Source organism: Nannospalax galili, unplaced genomic scaffold, assembly GCF_000622305.1.
Source record: "Nannospalax galili isolate Female #2095 unplaced genomic scaffold, S.galili_v1.0 scaffold433, whole genome shotgun sequence".
Lineage (NCBI taxonomy): Eukaryota > Metazoa > Chordata > Mammalia > Rodentia > Spalacidae > Nannospalax > Nannospalax galili.
In genome coordinates, this window is record NW_008338715.1 from 10,329,209 (window position 1) to 10,347,753 (window position 18,545).

Consider the following 18,545-nt stretch of genomic DNA (forward strand, 5'->3'; position numbering starts at 1 on the left):
ATTTTAATTTTATTATAAATATATGTACAGTATATGAATATGTATAGTTCATCATATATCTTTACATTTAAAATATATATTAAAATATATAATATATTTAATATATATCCTATATATTAAAACACTTAAAATATTTTATTATTTTTATTTTATGTGTATGAGTGTGTTGCCTACATGTATGTAAGTGTGCCCATGTTGTACAATGCCCATGGAGGTCAGAAGAGGGTGTTGGATCTCCTGGAACTAGAGGTACAGATGGTTGTTAGCCACCATGTGAGTGCTGGGAACTGAACCCAGGTCCTCTGCAAGAGCAACCAGTGCTCTTAACCACTGAGCCATCACTCTAGTCCACATTTAAAAAAATTAAGCCTACTTTTTTTAGGCTCTCCTTTTACTTATTTAGAATATAAACTAACATTTTGTTTTTTCTTAATGAAGATTCAGTAGGGGAGCACTTTACAGGTGTTTTTATTTCTGTCTCAGAGATGACAGTACTGAAGCCAGAGAGGATAATTATCTTATCCCCAATTTCACAGCAGTGAAGCAGACAAAGGAGGAGCCAGATTTCACAGATCTGCTTGCAAGCATTCACGGTCTGTTCCGCCATGTCTTGCTACTTCCCATTCAGTTTCAGCTGACGCTACAACACAGGGTTTCCAACTCCCCTCACTATACATTACTTGTTCCTCATTCCTGTAGACCACAGAGCTCCTGCCTCCATCAGAAGACACTGCTTTTAACTGGTAGGAACAGTGGTGGTGAACGGCTGGGGAAGCTAATCCCAGGGAGAAGTCATCATGCAGACCCTGAGAGGACATAGGTCCCAGGAAATGCCCTGTGTACTTTCTAGCTAACTACTAAGAAGGACACTGAATTATGATGTCTTGTTTTGATATTAGTCATCTAACCATCAAGATTTAATAGAAAATGACAATCCTCTTATTTTGAGACCTTGTAAAAGACAGGCCCCACTAAGTAGAAAGTTTAACCGTATTTAAATATGTTCTGTTTAATTTGAAAAAAATGCATGATTACAGAGCATGAAGAAGAAATCACGTGACTGTGACTCTATTCCCTGAACGTGGACAGTGCTTAAAGTATAGAGCCACCTGCCTCAACAAGTATGAAATGACTTCTTTGTTTCACATTAGTGGATGTTCCCAAGTAAAGAAAGCATCGTCAAAGTCTTAGGACTGACAAGTACCATTTAAACCACTGTTCGGTCGAAATGTCTTTGCAATGGTCATAAAAAGGTGTTACACTTGGGAAAAATGCTGTTAGATTGATGGATGTAAAGGAGAGTTGTGAAAGTTTAGGAACTGAAGGTTTATTGTTGACTTTTATTTGGAATATCATGAAATCATCTTTTTTTCCCCCTCACCTCTGAGAAGATCTTGTTTCCCCTTGAATATGTCAGAATCACCAAATAATTTCCAAATGTTTAATTTTAGACTTTAAAACAAAAACTAGATAAAACAAGTTGAGCTAAATATATAATTTGGGGGGGAGGCGCTAAAATATATTTAATAAATTAGATACATAAATTATTGTTTATTTTTATAATTTTTCTTCTAAAACACTGTCAATCTTGCATAATGAGAAATTATCTTTATAAAGCGGGAATCACAACAGTACAAAATTATTATGTTTTATATTAGAATGAACATCTTTAACATAGTAAGTAAAAATCTTTTGATTCAGTGATCTGGTTCTGAGGATACAATATAGTTTTCTAAGTACTTTAAATTTACCTTTTTATATAATTTAATTTCTTTTCATGAGCTGATCAAGCCTCTTACATTTGTTGATATGCTAAGTCCCCATTTGTCATATGTATAGCAAAATAGAACAAAATATGCTAAGGTGTTAGGTAAGTATTACTATTCTTATTGTTGGTTAAATAGTTCTGCATTTATTAGAAATGAAAAACTTTTAGAGACTTCTTCGCACTTTCTTTAAAGATGCTTGACTTTCCTATGCTCCCTCTGGATACTTTTAGAAAGACTTTCTAAGCCAATTTATCAGGAAGAAAAGCAGAATCAGTTAATAGGTGTATGCCTTAAAGAGGCAGCTCAAGGACAAGCACTCAGTTTCTCAGCACTTTCCTCCAAAGCCCCTGAAGGGCGTTAAGAGGCATGGATCAGGCAAAGGGATTGCTGCATATTAAATTCAATAATGGCACAAACATTTCTATCCAAATAAAATATTACAGGTTTGGAAAACCATAATGCAAAAATTGATACATGAGTAATTTTCATATATTTAAAAAATATAAGAGAAAATACTTATTTTACTTCAGGTCTCTAAATACTTTAGAGAGTATTCCCTTATTCTTAGTTCAGTCTTTGTGAACTAATTTCTATTATTAAAGTATTGGTGTTGTTTTTCCTATGAGAAAAAGTTTTTTTTTTAAAAAGATAATTTCTATCTTCAAAATAAACTACTAAGTCTAAGTAGAGTAATAAACTCTACTTAGTAATAAACTACTAAGTCTAAATAAGTAACCAGATGAAAAATCTAAGGTTTGTTTCTGTTCTAGGACAAAAGGGAGAATCCCAGTCATTCAGAACGGCTGTATAACTTAGTTCTGCAGTATTTAAAAATATCCAGAACACTGTTGGAGTTTTAGAAGTGAGCTCTTACTCAATAAAATTGTGTGCAGTGAGAGCAAATTAAAGATTGGAGGCAAAATATATCAATCATGAGAAGTATGCACCTAGTTTCATTTCTGAACTATTAATATTATCTAATACTTTTTTTTCACTTTAGCACTTAAAATTTGTACTCTAAATTCTTAAACTTGACTAATTAAACTCCTAAGAGATCCATGCATGCTTGTGCTGTGTGGGAAAACAGACACAAAAATTCTCCTACCCACCCCCCTTCCCCCGCACCCACATCTTTAGATGCTTTGCCTTTTGAAATGGTATCAGAAAGCACAGCTCACCTGACACACAGAGGTAATACCTGTCTTGGACCGAGAACTCAATCTCAATAAACTCATAAAGATTCTGCGAGAGAGGCTTAAACAATTTCTTCTCCAAGTCCTCCTTTACCAATGATGACATCTCCTCCGGTTCCACTTGGCCTGTTTTGGATCAAGCTGGCACTTTCTTGCTGCTGCTGTTGCTGCTGCGAAGTCTCCTCTGGGTGTGCAAGCCTCCAGGTCCTCAGTCTTGTTAACTTCTCATTCGTAGCCCAGGATTGGGACAGTCCCCGCCTGCTCAACCCTTGACTCCTGTGCCTGCTCAGTGGCAGCCCAGCAGCTGCAACCAAAATCCAGCAGCAGCTAGCCCCACCAGCAGTGTTCAGCATCCAGCCCTGAGCAGCCTGCTCTCTGGGAGCTCTCCTATGCCTCGCTGTTGGGGAAACATATTGAACACCGACTGACCGCCACAGATCTACTTGTGGAATCCTCTGGTTAGCAGCCTTTCCCCTTTCACACAGCACTATGCAGAGAAAGAACACTACTTCAGCTTGAGGCTATTATATAAATCAGCTGTCTGGCGCTATTGATCCAGATCATCCTCCATTAAGAACTTTGCTTTCACTGCCCAGAAAAAAGGCATCTGTGCTTGCTCCTTACACTTCCAACAAGTCTCCTTTCCTCTTTTCTGTGCTCCCTTGCAATGCACTCAAGCCTTTGCTTCCATGAATGTTTGCACCAATTCCTGGCTCTACATTATTTTTAAAATGGGCATTTAAAGGGGCTGGAGAGATGGCTCAGTGGTTAAGAACACTGGTTGTTCTTGCGGAAGACCCAGATTTGAATCCCAGCACCCATATGGCAGCTAACAACTGTCCGTAACTCCAGTTCCAGGGGATCCGGTGGCCTCTTCTGTCCTCCGCCGGCATTGCATGACATGGGTGCACTTACCTGCATTCAGCCAATACACTCATACACATAATATAAAAATAACAAAATATTTTTTAAACGGGCATTTAAATGGGCACACTTCTATTTATTTTTCCACTCGAATGAAAATATATTAGGTACCTACTAGAGTGACACTAGAATTGCTTCTTGGGAGGGTGTTCTCTTTTCAAGGAGCTTATGATTTAATGGGACAACATCAAATAATTATTGTAACTGTAAAAGTGATAATGTGGCATAAAAGAGAAGGGAACAGGAGGTATGTCTTAGAAAAGACCTCTGTACCTGCAAGGATCTGAGGCAGTGCCATGGGAGAGGGCTGGAAGACTGAGAGAGTACAGAGATGGAGGAGGCAAAGCCGTGCATCAGTAAAACCCAGCCAGGGCTGTGCTGTGCCAAGTGGTCCTCTCTAAAATTCAGGGGTGGCCACGTGGTGGAGTTGAGAGATAGGACCTTTAAAGGTGCTTCTGCTGTGAGGGCTTCTCCCTGATGAATGAGATTAGGCTTTTAGAAAAGAGTCCTCACTCAGCCTTCCCCTGACCTCCCCCTCAGTCTTTTGAGGATAGTGTCCCTGTCCTCCATGGTTTCCCCGCCACCCTCAGGAGCATGTAGCCCTCACCAGACACCTGAACATTAGGGTACCTTGATCTTGAACTTCTCAACTTGTACAATGTGAGAAGTACTGATCCCTATAAATTATCCAATCTTTGGTATTTTGTTAAAGTTACATAACTAATTCAGGATGTGTGAGAAAACAGGAGTTAATCCTATGACTCTGAAGGTCGAAGATAAGTCTGGAAAGACAGATCAAAGCCAAATTATGTACCTTAAATATCAGGTTAGTCTTTTGGACTTTATTCCATAGAAGTAAAGAGCCAATAAAGATTTTGTGTTGTTCTCTTAGTCATTCAAGTAACAAATATGTATCAAGGATTGACTATGGACCAAACTCTGTTAAAAAAAAAAACAAAACTGGAGACGGACTTTCTTCTCCCCTTAGAGAAAAGAGTTATGCAATTTGGGAGTCTTTTAGATAGACCCACTGAAGGAGTACTCCAATTGCCTCACCCTGCGTCCCTGTTCAGCATGGAAGAAGCCAGAGAGGTCAGCGTTCCTATTCCCTATTGGCAATTTAGGTAACCCCTTCAGGGGATGGTGTGATAAGAATAGGAGGTAGGAATTGGCTAGGCAGTTAGGGTAAAAAGACCCCAAAGAAACATAGCCAGTTTCTTGGCTAAAACTCAAAATGTCCTTGGGCCTGTTAGCAACGTACTCTGTTCCAAGGCCAAAAATGTCAAAAGTATTTGGGAGCTTGTATCTAATCCTTAAAAGATTTTAGGGTTACCTCTTCAGAGGGGGGAATGTTGGAGGGGAGGGAGTGGGCATGGATTTGATCAAAACACCATATATGCATGTATGAAATTCTCAATAAAGTTTTTATAAAAATTAAAAAACAAAAACAAAATCAAAACAAAACAAAAAACTGGAGACATGGCAGTGAAAACCAGGCTAGTTCCTTGCAATGTGAAGGTCAGTGGGGTGGATGGAGTTAGACACTTCTCAGCGTAGCTGAGGAACTATTGACAATTGATAGCTGCTGGGAGAGGGAGAGACAGTTATCTTAAAGGGTGTAACAACTATTAAGTTGAACAAACTCCAAAGGATGGACTTATACCCAAGAGCATTGGGAAACAAAAAAAAAGAAAGAAAGAAAAAGAAAAATAATAATAGAAGTCATGAAGTTGAGGGGTAGTAAAAAGGGGGTAGAAATGGGGAAGGGGGTCTGAATATGATTAAAATACATAGTATGAAGTTCTCAAGAATCATATATATATATGTATATATAGTCTTTTTGAGACAGGGTCTCCCTGTAGCCCCAGTTGTCCTGGAATTCACTATGTAGACCAGGCTGGCCTCAAACTCACAAAGATCCACCTGCCTCTACCTCCCAAGTGCTGGTATTAAAGGCATGCACCACCAAGCCCGGCAAATCAAATATTTTTTAAAGTACTGAAAATGACTTTTCATGAAAACTGAAAATACAGAAATGTAAACAATGGTTTATTATTTTTATTTTATGTGTATGAGTGTATTGCCTGCATGTATGTTAAGTGTACCCATGTCATGTAATGCCCATGGAGGCCAAAAGAGGGCATTGGATTCCCTAGAACTGGAGTTACTGACTGTTGTTAACTGCCATGTGTGTGCAAGGAATTGAACCCATGTCCTCTGTAAGAGAAGTAGTGCTCTTAACTACTGAGCCTTACTTTTATTGCTTATTAATTCAGAGAACTAAAGTACTAGACTTTTGAAAGCTAACAGAAAAAGACCATAGAAAATTAGATTCTCAAATGTATTCATTAATGTTATCAGTATTTAATAGAGACATTAAACATTCTTCATAGCTAACCATTCAATTGTGAATTTTCTGAAATGCTGTAGATATGTCAGTGATGATAAGGAGAAAACCAGAGAAAACGGCATCTAAAAAATTCCATAGTCTCCTAAATGTCTTTCCTATAGGGAAAGACTTTTTATTACATATTGCTACACCAATGAGACCAGGCTAGTCCACCATTCTGGGTAAAGCAATAAAGCTGGTGGCTTTATGGCTACAGTCCTGCTGGGGCAGAGGGAGGTAAGTTGTTCAGAAGAAAAGACTTCCGGGGCTGGAGAGATGGCTCAGCGGTTAAGAGCACTGACTGCTCCTCCAGAGGACCTGGGTTTGATTCCCAGCACCCACACAGCAGCTTCAAACAACTCTAGTTTCAGGGGAATCCAAAGCCCTATTCTGTCCTCTGCGGCATTGCATAACATGGGTGCACTTACACACATGCAGGCAATACAGTCATACACATAAAATAAAAATAATAAAATATTAAAAAAGAAAAGATTTCCTTGCCTATAAATGTCTGGAGATCAACTGTGGTGTTAACTGAGGAACTGAAAGCTGAGTTCTGAAAGACTCACAACTAGAGTAGTCAGCTATAAATTCAAAGTCAGAAAATAGCTCAGATATAGTTATCTTTATTAATGCTGTTCTCAGAGACTAAGAAATGACTTTTCACTTTCAGTTGTGGAATCTTGTTTTAGTCACTTCCCAATCTAGTCTTTGAATTTTTTACATTCTTTTGCAAGCATAAAATTATTTGCTCAAGAAATGTAGAAACACGGGTTAAGAGATTGCTCAGCGGTTAAGAAAACTGGTTGCTTTTACAGAGGACCCTGGAATCCACATGGTTCCCAAAATCCACATGGCAGCTAGCAACTGTATATAGCTCCAGTTCCAGGGGATCCAAAGTCATCTTCTAGCTGTGGGGATTCCATGCATGGGTGCACTTGCATATATGCAGGCAAAACACTCATATGTAAAATTTTTTTAAATTTAAAGAAATCTGGAAGCAAATGCCCTTGCTATATTACCAACCACCTGTCTGGGATCCTTTTGCTTTACCCAGATGGAAAATGTGTAGGGTAGGTATGAAGAAGGCTAGTTTTAATTGTCAACTTGATATAATCTGGAATCATCTGGGAAGAGAGACTCAGTGAGATATTGTCTAGATCAGGTTGACTTGTAGCAATGTCTGTTGAGGAAGTGCTTGATTACATTGACTAATGTTGTAGCACCCAGCCTAAAAGTGGGCAGCACCATTGTCTGGGTTTGGGTTCTGAACTGTATGAAAAGGAGAAAGTGAGTTGAGCACACACGTGCATGCATTCACTCTCTCTCTGCTATTGACTGGATGAAACCAGCTGCTTCAAGTTTCTTTCTTGACTTCTCCGCAATGGTAGACTCTAACTTGGAACTGTAAGCAAATAAACCATTTCTCCCATAAAGCTGCTTCTGTCAGAGTATTTTATCACAGCAACAGGGAATAAAATGAAGATATCAGGCAGGAGAGGCTCTCCCAGCGCTGGTCTTTGGCAACTTTCACATTCCTCCTTGTATGACAGCAGTGAGCAGCAGGCAGGCAGGAGCAGCAGCAGGTTGGGTCCCCTACTGTTCCAACTCTCTTGCAATCCTCATTTACCAGGACTGTTATTGCAACTAAAATCTCCTGCCAAAGCCCTGGCAGGAAAGGAAATATTCTCCGGACACTAACACTCCTCCCTTCAATTATCAAACTATCCCATTTTTTTTCACTTGCAAAGTTAGTGCATTTAAAAGGCATGCAAGAGGTTAAGCATGAAGATGATGTCCAAAGAAAAGATAAAAGGTTCCTACTCTATTCCTATAAAAGAAATAGATATAAGAGCACAGATACTTGTCAGAGCCAGGAGAAGGGAGAATCTTACATGCATCATTCCATAAAACTCTTGAGACTCTTCTCTTTCAAAAATGGGAAATCTTTAAGATGAAATGTCTACCACCCCATTTTCCTTGGACTGGACTTGAACTAAAAGAAAAGAAAATGTTTATAACAGAGAACAGAGATGTGAAGGCAACCTGGGGTTCAGGGCCCTATAACACCAGAAAAGCACTGATTAACCTGTTTCATGACTTGCATTCTGGCCTTTGTCTGATGACTTCTATAAACTATAAGGCCACAGGCATGAGGTTGGGGTGGGCAGTGGGGAGGAATTAGACTTCTTTCTTCTCTTGATTTGGCCAAGCTGTTATTGAATAATTTTACTTTACCATTTTTTGTTTCTTAAATTCTTTAGAATGCAAGAAAACCTAGGTAACAGTGTCCTCTACCTTACTCCATCTTATGGGCCCTAAGTGCCTAGAAGCATTAGCCCTAGGTAATAAGTGTTACAGCTTTTGTATAGGTTTTGGGTGGAGGAAACTTTAGCCTTACCTGTGGTATAGTTCTTGTGTAGATCTAGGAAGCTGTGATTCCTCTGTCGGTGGCAGCAGCTGGCACTGTGGCTTCCAGGCCTAGGTATGAGAATCCTGCTGGTGCTGCCAGTACTGGCTGTTCTTTGCCTTATGTGGTGACTGCTGTTGCTTTGCCCATGCTACTTGCTCAGCCCACACTATTATTAGCATGTACATACACAAACACACACACACACACACACACACACACGCGCATGTAAGACCATTTGAGAGAGACCTTTTTATAATATTTATTTTAAAAATATTTTATTATTTTTTGTGCATATATGTGTATGCAATGCAACCCTGTCATGCAATGCCCTCAGAGGTCAAAAGAGGGCATTGGATCTCCTGGAACTGGAGTTATGGGTGGTTGTTAGCTGCCATGTGGGTGCTGAGATTTGAACCCAGGTCCTCTGCAAGAGCAGCCAGTGCTCCTAACTGCCGAGCCATCTCTCCAGCCCCTATTTTTAATTTTTAAAGTATATATGTTTGTGTGTGTGTGTTGGGGGTGAGTGTGCACAGGAGTGCAGGTACCTTCAGAGACCAGAAGGGGCATCAGATCCCCTGAGGCTGGAGTTAAAGCAGTTGTGAGTTGACCAACATAGGTGCTGGGAACCAAACTCAGGTCCTTTGCAAGAAGAGCAGGCACTCTTAACTGCTGAGCCATCTCTCCAGCCCTGAGAGAGGACTTTTACTGGAGATTGTAACCCCAGGGGAAATAGCATGGGAAGGTATTTTCTAGCTAACAAGCAAACCAGTCAGCTTATATAGCCAGAAAAGGGATATTTAAGCCAGTACAGCAAATCTTTCAGATGGAAGTTTGAATGTACACTAATCATGGCATTTTCCCTTTCTCAGCACTCACAACTGTCCCTCTACTAGGTCCCTAGGGGAGGTGCCCTCCACCTTACCCTACCTGAGCGGAAATGGTTTAAGGAAAGTGTGCTTGAAACAGTCATGGCTAGGGTCGCACCCTCAGGACGCTCAGCAAGCAGCTGTAATCATTGTGTAGCTTTCCTGTTGCTTCTATGGAGTGTTCAAAACAGCCACCACTGCTATAAAGGTGGCTTGGCTGGCTGCTTAACTGACAGTTCTTTTACTGAAGGCAGCCAGGGCAGCAAGAGAAAGTCTAACAGCTGTCAATTAGCCAGTCAAATTTCCCCGGCCTCCAACATCTTTTCTTATTTCCAGGAAAATAAACAGCAGAAGGTCTTATAATAAAAACATTATTACACATTAATATTGACTTTAACCATGTTAACAGTGCTTTTAGAAATGCTCAGCTCCTCCTCAGTGCCCCATGGAAAGGTGAGTCCCCCTCATCTGCCTCAATACATAAGAGGTTAATCATGTGACCAAATGAAAATGTGAATCCCTTTTACACAATTACAAATTAGAACAATTCTAGGTCTTCATGGCCAAACTGGTTCATGTTCCTCTGGAATTAGAATTGGCCAAAGTAGGAGTTTGCTGAGCTAAGGTTCTCAGCGTTGCTCAGTAGGTGCAGGAGGAGGGAGTGATATATGCTGTGGCCTCAACCTCAGTTGTCATTTCAGACTCAAATACAAAACCCTTCTAATTAAAGAGCTGCAATTATGCATAACTTCATAAAGTGCTTGAGTGACCTTAAGGACAGGAAGGAAATTCCAAACTCTGTGTGTTGGCTTTTTAAAATATACATTGTCTCATTTGATTTCCTAACAATGCTAAGAGGAAGTTAGCTTTGTCTTATTTGATATATGAGAAAACAGAATTCTATGGAAACACAGCAGCCCTCCTTAAAGCTTGACAGAAGCTGCCTGTAAAAATAAAATATCATTGCAAGGAACCTTTTCATTAATAGATAATTTGCCACTAATTGATGCTTTTTGGGTATGATTATATGCTAGATTGAAAAATATGATTTCTTTTTAAAAAATATCTTATTTACTTTTATTTTATGTGTGTGAGTGTATTGCCTACATGTATGTAAGTACACCCATGTCATGCAATGCCATGGAGGTCAGAAGGCTTCGGATTCCTCTGGAACTGGAGTTAAGGATGGTTCGTAGCTGCCATGTGGGTGCTGGGAATCGAACCTGGGTCCTCTGTAAAAGCAGTTAGTGCTCTTAATCTCTGAGCCATATCTCCAGCCCTGAAAAATATGATTTATATGTATTTGTTTGTTTGTTTGTTTGTTTCATTAGAGATAGGGTCTTGCAGTGTAGCCCAGGCTGATCTGGAACTTGCAATCCTTCTGTGCCGCCTTCCTAGTCTTGGTATTACAGATGTGCGTCACTATATCTGAGTTCTACTTCTAGAACTTCTTTGTAGGAATCAGATAATGTTATGAAAATATTTAATTTTCCATTATTGCATCATACCAACATTTTTACTTAACCTAATACTTTCATGGTTATTCTAGCCTAGAATATATTGTGTGTGTATATGTATTTGTGTGTGTGTGTGTTCGCATGTGTGTGATATTGTGTGTGTGCACAGTAAGACAATTTAGACTAAGTTTCAAATGGAAGTAAAATCACCCCCTATTAGCCCTGCAGGTTTGTCCTTGGAACCCCCCAAGGATACCAAAATCAGCTATGGAGCTTCACGTCCTTTATATAAAGTGGTGCAATCATCACATATAACCTATGTGCATCCTTCAGTATACCTTAAATCATCTTTAGATTGCTTATAAAATCTAATATAAAGGAGATATAGCTAGTTGACGCACTGTTTTATTTAGGGAATAATTACAAGTAATATGTCTGTGTGGGTCTCTCCCTCCCCTCGTGGACCGTTGGCCACCGACCCACGAGAACAAAGGGAGCAGAAGCGATGAACGGGGTCAGGACGGCCAGTGAGCATGGGCGGAAAAAACCTTCCTTGGAGTCAGATTCAGTGACACAGCTCCGTTTATTCAGTGGGGGTCAGGGAAAAATATAGTGTGGAGGCAGCAGCTAAAGCTTCAGCTGATAGGTGTTCACAGTAGGCTTTATTTACATGTGGTAGGGGATCCTATCATCTGGCTATAGGGCAATGCCTAATTATCATATAGAAAAAAACCTGGGGGCAGTTTTATTGCAGGTAACTATGCCAAAGGTCATGCTCCAAATAAGGCGAGGCATCCGTGCTTGGAGGCACTTTCCAGGTAAGTCAGGCAGAGAACAGGAGGCCCCTGCTGAGAAAGGGAGTCCTTCTATATAGCGCCAAGCTCCTTAGAGCTATCTGGACATGGTAGATTGCATGGACCTAAGCAGCAGGGTCCCCCAACATGTCTGTACCTGGTATTTGCTATTATTATAAGTGTATGTGTATTTTTGCACATGCATGCACATGCTGCATTGCACTTGTGGAAGTCAGTGGATAACTCAGGAGTCCATTCTTTCCTTCTACAGTAGGGGTCTAGGGATCAAACTCAGGTTGTCAGTCTTGGGACGCAAGTGCTTTGACCCACTGAACTATCTCACTGGCCCATTTTTTCAGGGGTGGAGTTGGGGGATGGAGATATATGACATCTGTAATTGGCTGAATCCATAGATGTAGAATCTGAGGATGCAGAGGGCTGAACATACGTTGTGAGATGTGTTCTCTTCTGTTTGTTTTCATCTGGTTATGGATACACCATGTAGTCATAATTCTGACTACTTTGAAAAGTTTTGGAGAATACACCCATGAATCCAAAGGAAAAGAAAGGCTGTAGCTGCTCTTCCCCTCCAGTGTAACATTCGAAGAGGACAGGCCATGCTGCTTCATGCTCAGACTTTAGTTCACGACAAACACCACAGAATGTATCACAGTGGGAAAGCTTCAGTGATTCACAGCAGTGTCAGAGTCCTCAGTACGAAGGGCTCCTCCCACTCTGCTGGACATAAGTGCATTTCTTGCTTGGAAGGTTCTAGCATGATCTTAAAAATGTTCAGAGGCAGTTTCCTTTTAAAGGGAAAAACAAAAAAGAATCCTAGGAGTACACTAGGAAGAAAAATTCTCATGATAAAAATATACACATGGGGCTGGAGAGATGGCTCAATGGTTAAGAGCACTGGATGTTCTTGTAGAGGACCCAGGCTTGAATTCCAGCACCCACATGGCAGTTAACAACTGTCTATAACTCCAGTTCCAGGGGAATCCAATGCCTTCTTCTCTGTGGGCATTGCACAACACAGGTACACTTACACATGTGCAGGCAATAAACTTATATGCATAAAATAAAAAAATAAAAATAGATAAACACAAAAGATCTTGTCTTTTCATAAAACTTATGGATATTTAAACAAAGGCTTACATTTTCTCCTGTGTGCTATAGAATAACACCAAGAACAAGTTTTTTTGTTGTTGTTTCATGGAACAAAAGATTTGTGCTCATAAAGAGACTACGTTCACATCATCAGTAATTAAAATTACTTCCACAGAATGGCTTGTTTTGTGTGTGCCAATGAATTATAATCAATTCCCAATAATACTGAGAACAACCAGCCCACAATAATAGCTAGGCAATACTTACCAGACCCTGCTCTACAAGATGCAGAGATTTTAATGTTAACTCTTCCTAACAATCCTATGAGGAGGTATTATTGTTCAGTTCTTACTTGCAGAGAGACTTAGACATCAGTTAACATTTATTTGTCCAGTGCCACATTGCTGTAGAAATTAATTTCAATGCAGGCAGTCCTGCTTGATGGTTTAAACTCTTAATCCCTGTTCTAACTTGACTATGAATAAATACTAAAAAATTATAGACATATTCCTTAGGACAGATGATAAATAAAGGTACCATTTCTTTTTCATGTTTAGACTTTACAATTTTGCTCATGTTCATGAACATGCCAGTAGTTTAGGACCTGTGAGGATGAACCCCACTCATGAAAGATCCTTAATAAACATCTGAATGAGTAAATGCAGTATTATTAACCTTAAAGAAAGGCTTTAATTTCCCCTTATTTAATGACCCCAATTGGAACCAGATAATTTGAGGTCAACATAGAATGTACAACGGACATCTATTATGTTTCTCTGTCTAGCATTCTTCCCTTTCTTGTGGGAAAAGAAGACATCTTTCCTGTGAGGAAGCCATCCTGTGTATATAGGTGGAGCTGCTCACCCTGTCCTTGGCTTGACCACAGGAATGAGCGCTTGAACCAAGCCTGAACTTAGCTAATAAGAATCCTGCTTACAATGTGGTTCAGGACTGCGCATATGACACAAGAGAGACTGCACCAACTTTACTGGTTCCTAGCTCCAAACCTGCTCTTCTTTGTCTTGCTTTGTAATCTTGAGGCAGAGCCCTAGAAATGGTTCTGCTTTGCCTGCTAGCAGAACGGTAGGCCATCTCAATAGAGAACTGTGGAGGGACCCTGCAAGACAACAGCATCAGGAGGGCCCTGCCCTCTGGGTTCTGGTCCTACACTGTTGTTTTTGTAGTGGGAACCTGCTGGCTGCACGGTGGCTCTGGCTGCATCTTCAGGTCATGTTTTCAAAAGGTCAGGAAAATGAAATAAGTTCCACACCTGTAAAACTCTTGGAACAGTGCTTAGTAAATTGCTGTATGTGACTATAGCTATTATTGTCAGTTATTATTAGTTGGATATCAAATAGTGTGGCTTTTACTTTATCAGCAGCTTCTGGTTCTTATTAAGCCACGACCTTGCCATGGGATCTCCAGCTCACACTTTTCAACCTTGATCTCCTTTATTTTTTACACCTTAGGTCCTTTTTAAAAAATACACATTATTTTTTATATTTTATTTATTTATTTATGTCTTTTTGAGACAGGGTCTCCCCAGCTGACCTGAACTCACTATGTAGACCAGGCTGGCCTTGAACTCACAACGATCCGCCTGATTCTGCCTCCCGAATGCCGGGATTAAAGGCGTGCGCCACCACACCCGGCTTATTTTTTATTTTTATTTATTTAGTTTTTAAAATTTGATCTCTGTCTGGCTCTGCCTCCTAAGTGCTGGGACTACAGGCGTGGGCCACCATGCCCAGCTTATTTTTTTTTGTTTTTTAAATTAGCTGGCAAAGTAATGAGTTTCCATATGGGGGTTTAATACGTATTTCATTTTTGTTGACTCTCCCCAAAGCCCCCATATCCACACCCCACCTCCCCCTCATCTCCCTGCCTCCCCTCCCTTCTGCACCATTACCTCCCCAAGTATTTTCCTTTTCACTTCGCTCACTGTCTTTCCCACTCCTCTCCCATAAACTCTTTTTTTTTTTTTTCAGTCTCATGGCCCCTTTCTAGCTTTCTGACCTTTATTCATACTGACTCCCACATGGACATGCAGATTTAACAGTTAGACCAGTATCCACACATGAGAGAGACCATGCAATATTTGTCTTTTGTGGCTCTCATCCAAATCCTGGAGCTAGGAACTGGTTTTTGTTGTGCTTGTTGTTGTTGTTGTTTTAGTATCCAGTACCTCTGAGCATTAGGAGTCTTTTTATGTGCTTTTAATCACTTTGTTTCCAAAAGACAAAGGGGAGGGGTTAATGTTTGGTAAACTACCTTCTACCCTTCTAGTTAGAAATGGTATATGTTAAATTTTCCCTTTTCAAATAACTAGAGTGGTTTCTGTGCCCCAGTTGATAGGTGTAAGAGTCTATCATGGTGCTTTCTGAAATTGTCTTTAGAGTCTAGAAAAAAAGAAAAGGCAACCTTTTCTTATTGGATCAGAAACTGAAAGTATAAAGAAAGCTGGAGCTTCTGGAGGCCACTGTCCCTAATGACAAGCTATTTCAGTTTCAAAGCAAGAGAGGATGAGGTCATGCACAAAGAGAAAAACAGATGCTGAACAGATGAAGATGGGGAGACTTCTGATGACATCATTTGGATCCAGCCATGCCTGAAGACAACACTCCATCATATGAACCAAAGCACTGTCTTTTATTTTCTTAAGTTTGAGTTAAGTTTTTGTCTCTTGAAAATTTAGAAATACTAATTGTGATATAAAGTGGTGTTGCTTTGGCTGTGTGTGGTGGTGTACGCTTTTAACCCCAGCGCTGGAGAGGCAGAGGCAGACAGATCTCCATGAGCTCAAGGCCAGCCTGTTGTACATAGTGAGTTCCAGGCCAGCTGGGGCTACAGAAAGACCCTGTCTCAAAAAGACCCCAGGCCCCCAAATAGTGTTATTTTAAAAGGAATAACCACTCATTCACTTTTCATTTTTAATATCACTTCTAATTTTTTTGGAAAGTGTCCAAAATTCTTTTGGAAAGATCACAACTTTTGTTTACCATCTACTGAAGGCAGTTACTGTGGACCATCTGCTATTATACTGACTTTGTTAAAGGGGGTTAGACAGTGCATTTCAGTGTCCACCTATCTTAGTCTGAGGAATTGGAATGGGCCTCCTTACGAAAGTGACCAGCTACAGATCGCTGAATGATGGGTGATATCTGTCTTCCTCTCTCAGATACAGACTCGATGAGGGATGACAGCAATCTGATCATCTAACAAACCTGCAGACACCTTCTACTTGTTAGGTACAAAGTACTATGATATATACAAAGCTGAATAACTACTCTACTTGTAAGAAATATTCTTTATCATTTCTCTCATTTTCTGTAATCTGATGCTTTGACATCTGGTGCCTTAACTAACTCAGGAGGGTTATGAACAGTGAGTCATTAGTGAGAAAACGCACCAGTAACTATACTTTTGAAATGTCAACCAACTGTGATCCAGAGAGACCCTCTCATATTAGGAGAGGGTCACTTCACCACCCCAGGGAAGATTTTTCAACTGGAGACAGTCCCTATCCTCCAGAGTCCACCGAAATTATCTAAATTAACCAATCCTAAACTCATTTACCCATCTGTTGCTTCCCACAGAAACCTAGTAAAACTTCTGTCTACAATTTTCCATTCCTCTGTCTTCTGACTAATGCTGGTGCCTGCTGTCACCCTCCCCCAATCCCCATGTGGCATAAAAGCCCCTCCTTTGGAATCCTTAAGGGAACATCTTCTTCATGCCAATTATCTTCTGATGCATTGGCTTTTCTGAACTCTTAAATCTTCTGTCAGTACACTGTATTTAATTTTTTGGATTTATTTATTTTTATTTTATGTGTACAAGTGTTCTGCCTGCATGTATGTTGAGTGCACTTGTGTGTGTAATGCCTGTGGAGGCCAGAAGAGGGTATTGGATATTCTGGAACTGAAGTCACTGATGGTTGTTAGCTGTCATGTGGGTGCTGGGAACTGAACCCAAGTCCTCTGCAAGAACAGCCAGTGCTCTTAACAACTGAGCTGTTTCTCCAGCCCCAGTATACTATATTTTTAGGAGACTATAGTACAAAAACTTCTAATGCTCTTCTTACTCCCATTTTATCTAAAGCTCCTTGAAAATAAGCCATGCCTGCCTTAGTTACCACCATATCCTCACTAATAAGCTGTATTTACTATTATAATCACCCAGGTGAGTTTCCAAGCACTTGACATCACTTGTATACACTCCTGGTTGGTTTGTATGAACCTCACTCCCTTTCAGCTAATCAGGTTCATTTCTGGTTACTATGGGTATCATTCTCAGACAGATGGCCATGCCAAGACATTCTTGCCTCAGAGTAAGGCTGTTTTTCTCAGAGCTGGTGGTTTCAGATCAAAGTCACAGCTATGTCCCAATAGGACTGTGACCTCATCAGAAAGAGCTAATCATAACAAGCCCTGGCTGTAAAATGTGGGTGCTAGTTTAGGCCTGGTGGCCTGGTGTACAGGCTGAGCTATTCTAACTCAAGACAAGACTAGCATGGTTGCAAGGCCAGGATGTTGCTACCCAAGATAAGCCTCAATTGCAATAATCCATAATACCATACTGATCCACTGCCTGACTGCTCCTTTGGAAGCTCCTCAGTGCTAACAGCCCCTTGGCATGCTCAGTGCAGCTTCTCTCTACTGTCTTGCTCACTGTAGCTGTACTGAAGTGTATCTGATAAACTTCTGCCATCTTCTGTCTTTGGTGAATTAGTTCATAGCCCACATGTCACCACAGCCATTCCTGACATTGCACTTATTTCCCTCATTGTTCCTGCCTTAGGCTTTTGTTCATCATCAGTTTAAATGGAACAGATCCACAAAACTCTCCTGAGCATCTCAGTGAGGTGTGTGCGTCTTTTAGCTCCTCAACTGCCATGCTATTTTCATCTTCTTAATGATTTATTATTATTAACATCATCATTATTTTGTGGTATTGAGGATTGAACTATGGGCTTTGTGCATGTTAGGAAAATGCTCTACTACTGGGCTATACCCTTAACTTCTTTTTTCTTTTTGTTTTGAGATAAGGTCTTCTTAAGTTGCCTAGACTGACCTTAAACTTGGGATCTTTTTGCCTCAGTGTCCAGAGTAGCTTGGGACTGTGCCACCAGGCTTCATCCTCTTATTTCACTCTGCCTCATGACCTGGTGATCTGTATCCTCATCTTCTTTCTCTTTTAGATTGTGACGCCCTTGCAGAGAGAAACCATATTGCAGGACTGAACTTCGGGCTCTATGCATGTTAGGCCAATGCTCTACCATTGGGCTATACCCTTAACATTTCTTTCCTTTTTGTTTTGAGATAAGGTCTTCTTAAGTTGCCTAGACTGACCTTAAACTTGGGATCTTCTTGCCTCAGTATCTTCAGCTCTGAGCACAGCATCTGCTGGGTGGTGCTCCATTACTGCTTATGAGAGGCATAGAAAAACAGATTATAAACTCCCTGAGGGGAAAAAACTGTGTTTGACTTCTCTTTGTACACTCTGAGGTACTTATTGCAATTTGCCTATAGATAATCAATATTGAGTGAATTGAGTAAGCCTGCAAGTAGGCTGCATAAGCAATATTAATAACCTTATTTGACAGATAAGGAAACCGAGGTTCACTGAAG

At 40.4% G+C, this 18,545-nt stretch overlaps 1 protein-coding gene across 2 annotated transcripts in view; it reads right to left on the reverse strand.

The window, feature by feature from the left end:
* Exoc1l (exocyst complex component 1 like) overlaps positions 1–3,136 on the reverse strand; it is a 17,655-nt gene extending 14,519 nt beyond the window's left edge. Inside the window, exon 1 of one of the 2 annotated variants that reach the window (XM_008833310.2) lies at positions 2,948–3,136. In XM_008833310.2, the coding sequence (XP_008831532.1) occupies positions 2,948–3,068 (121 nt within the window). In that variant the 5' untranslated portion in view covers positions 3,069–3,136. The remainder of the gene's footprint in view (positions 1–2,947) is intronic. The other variant, XM_017798221.1, reaches the window with a different exon arrangement.
* Positions 3,137–18,545: the final 15,409 nt, after the last annotated feature.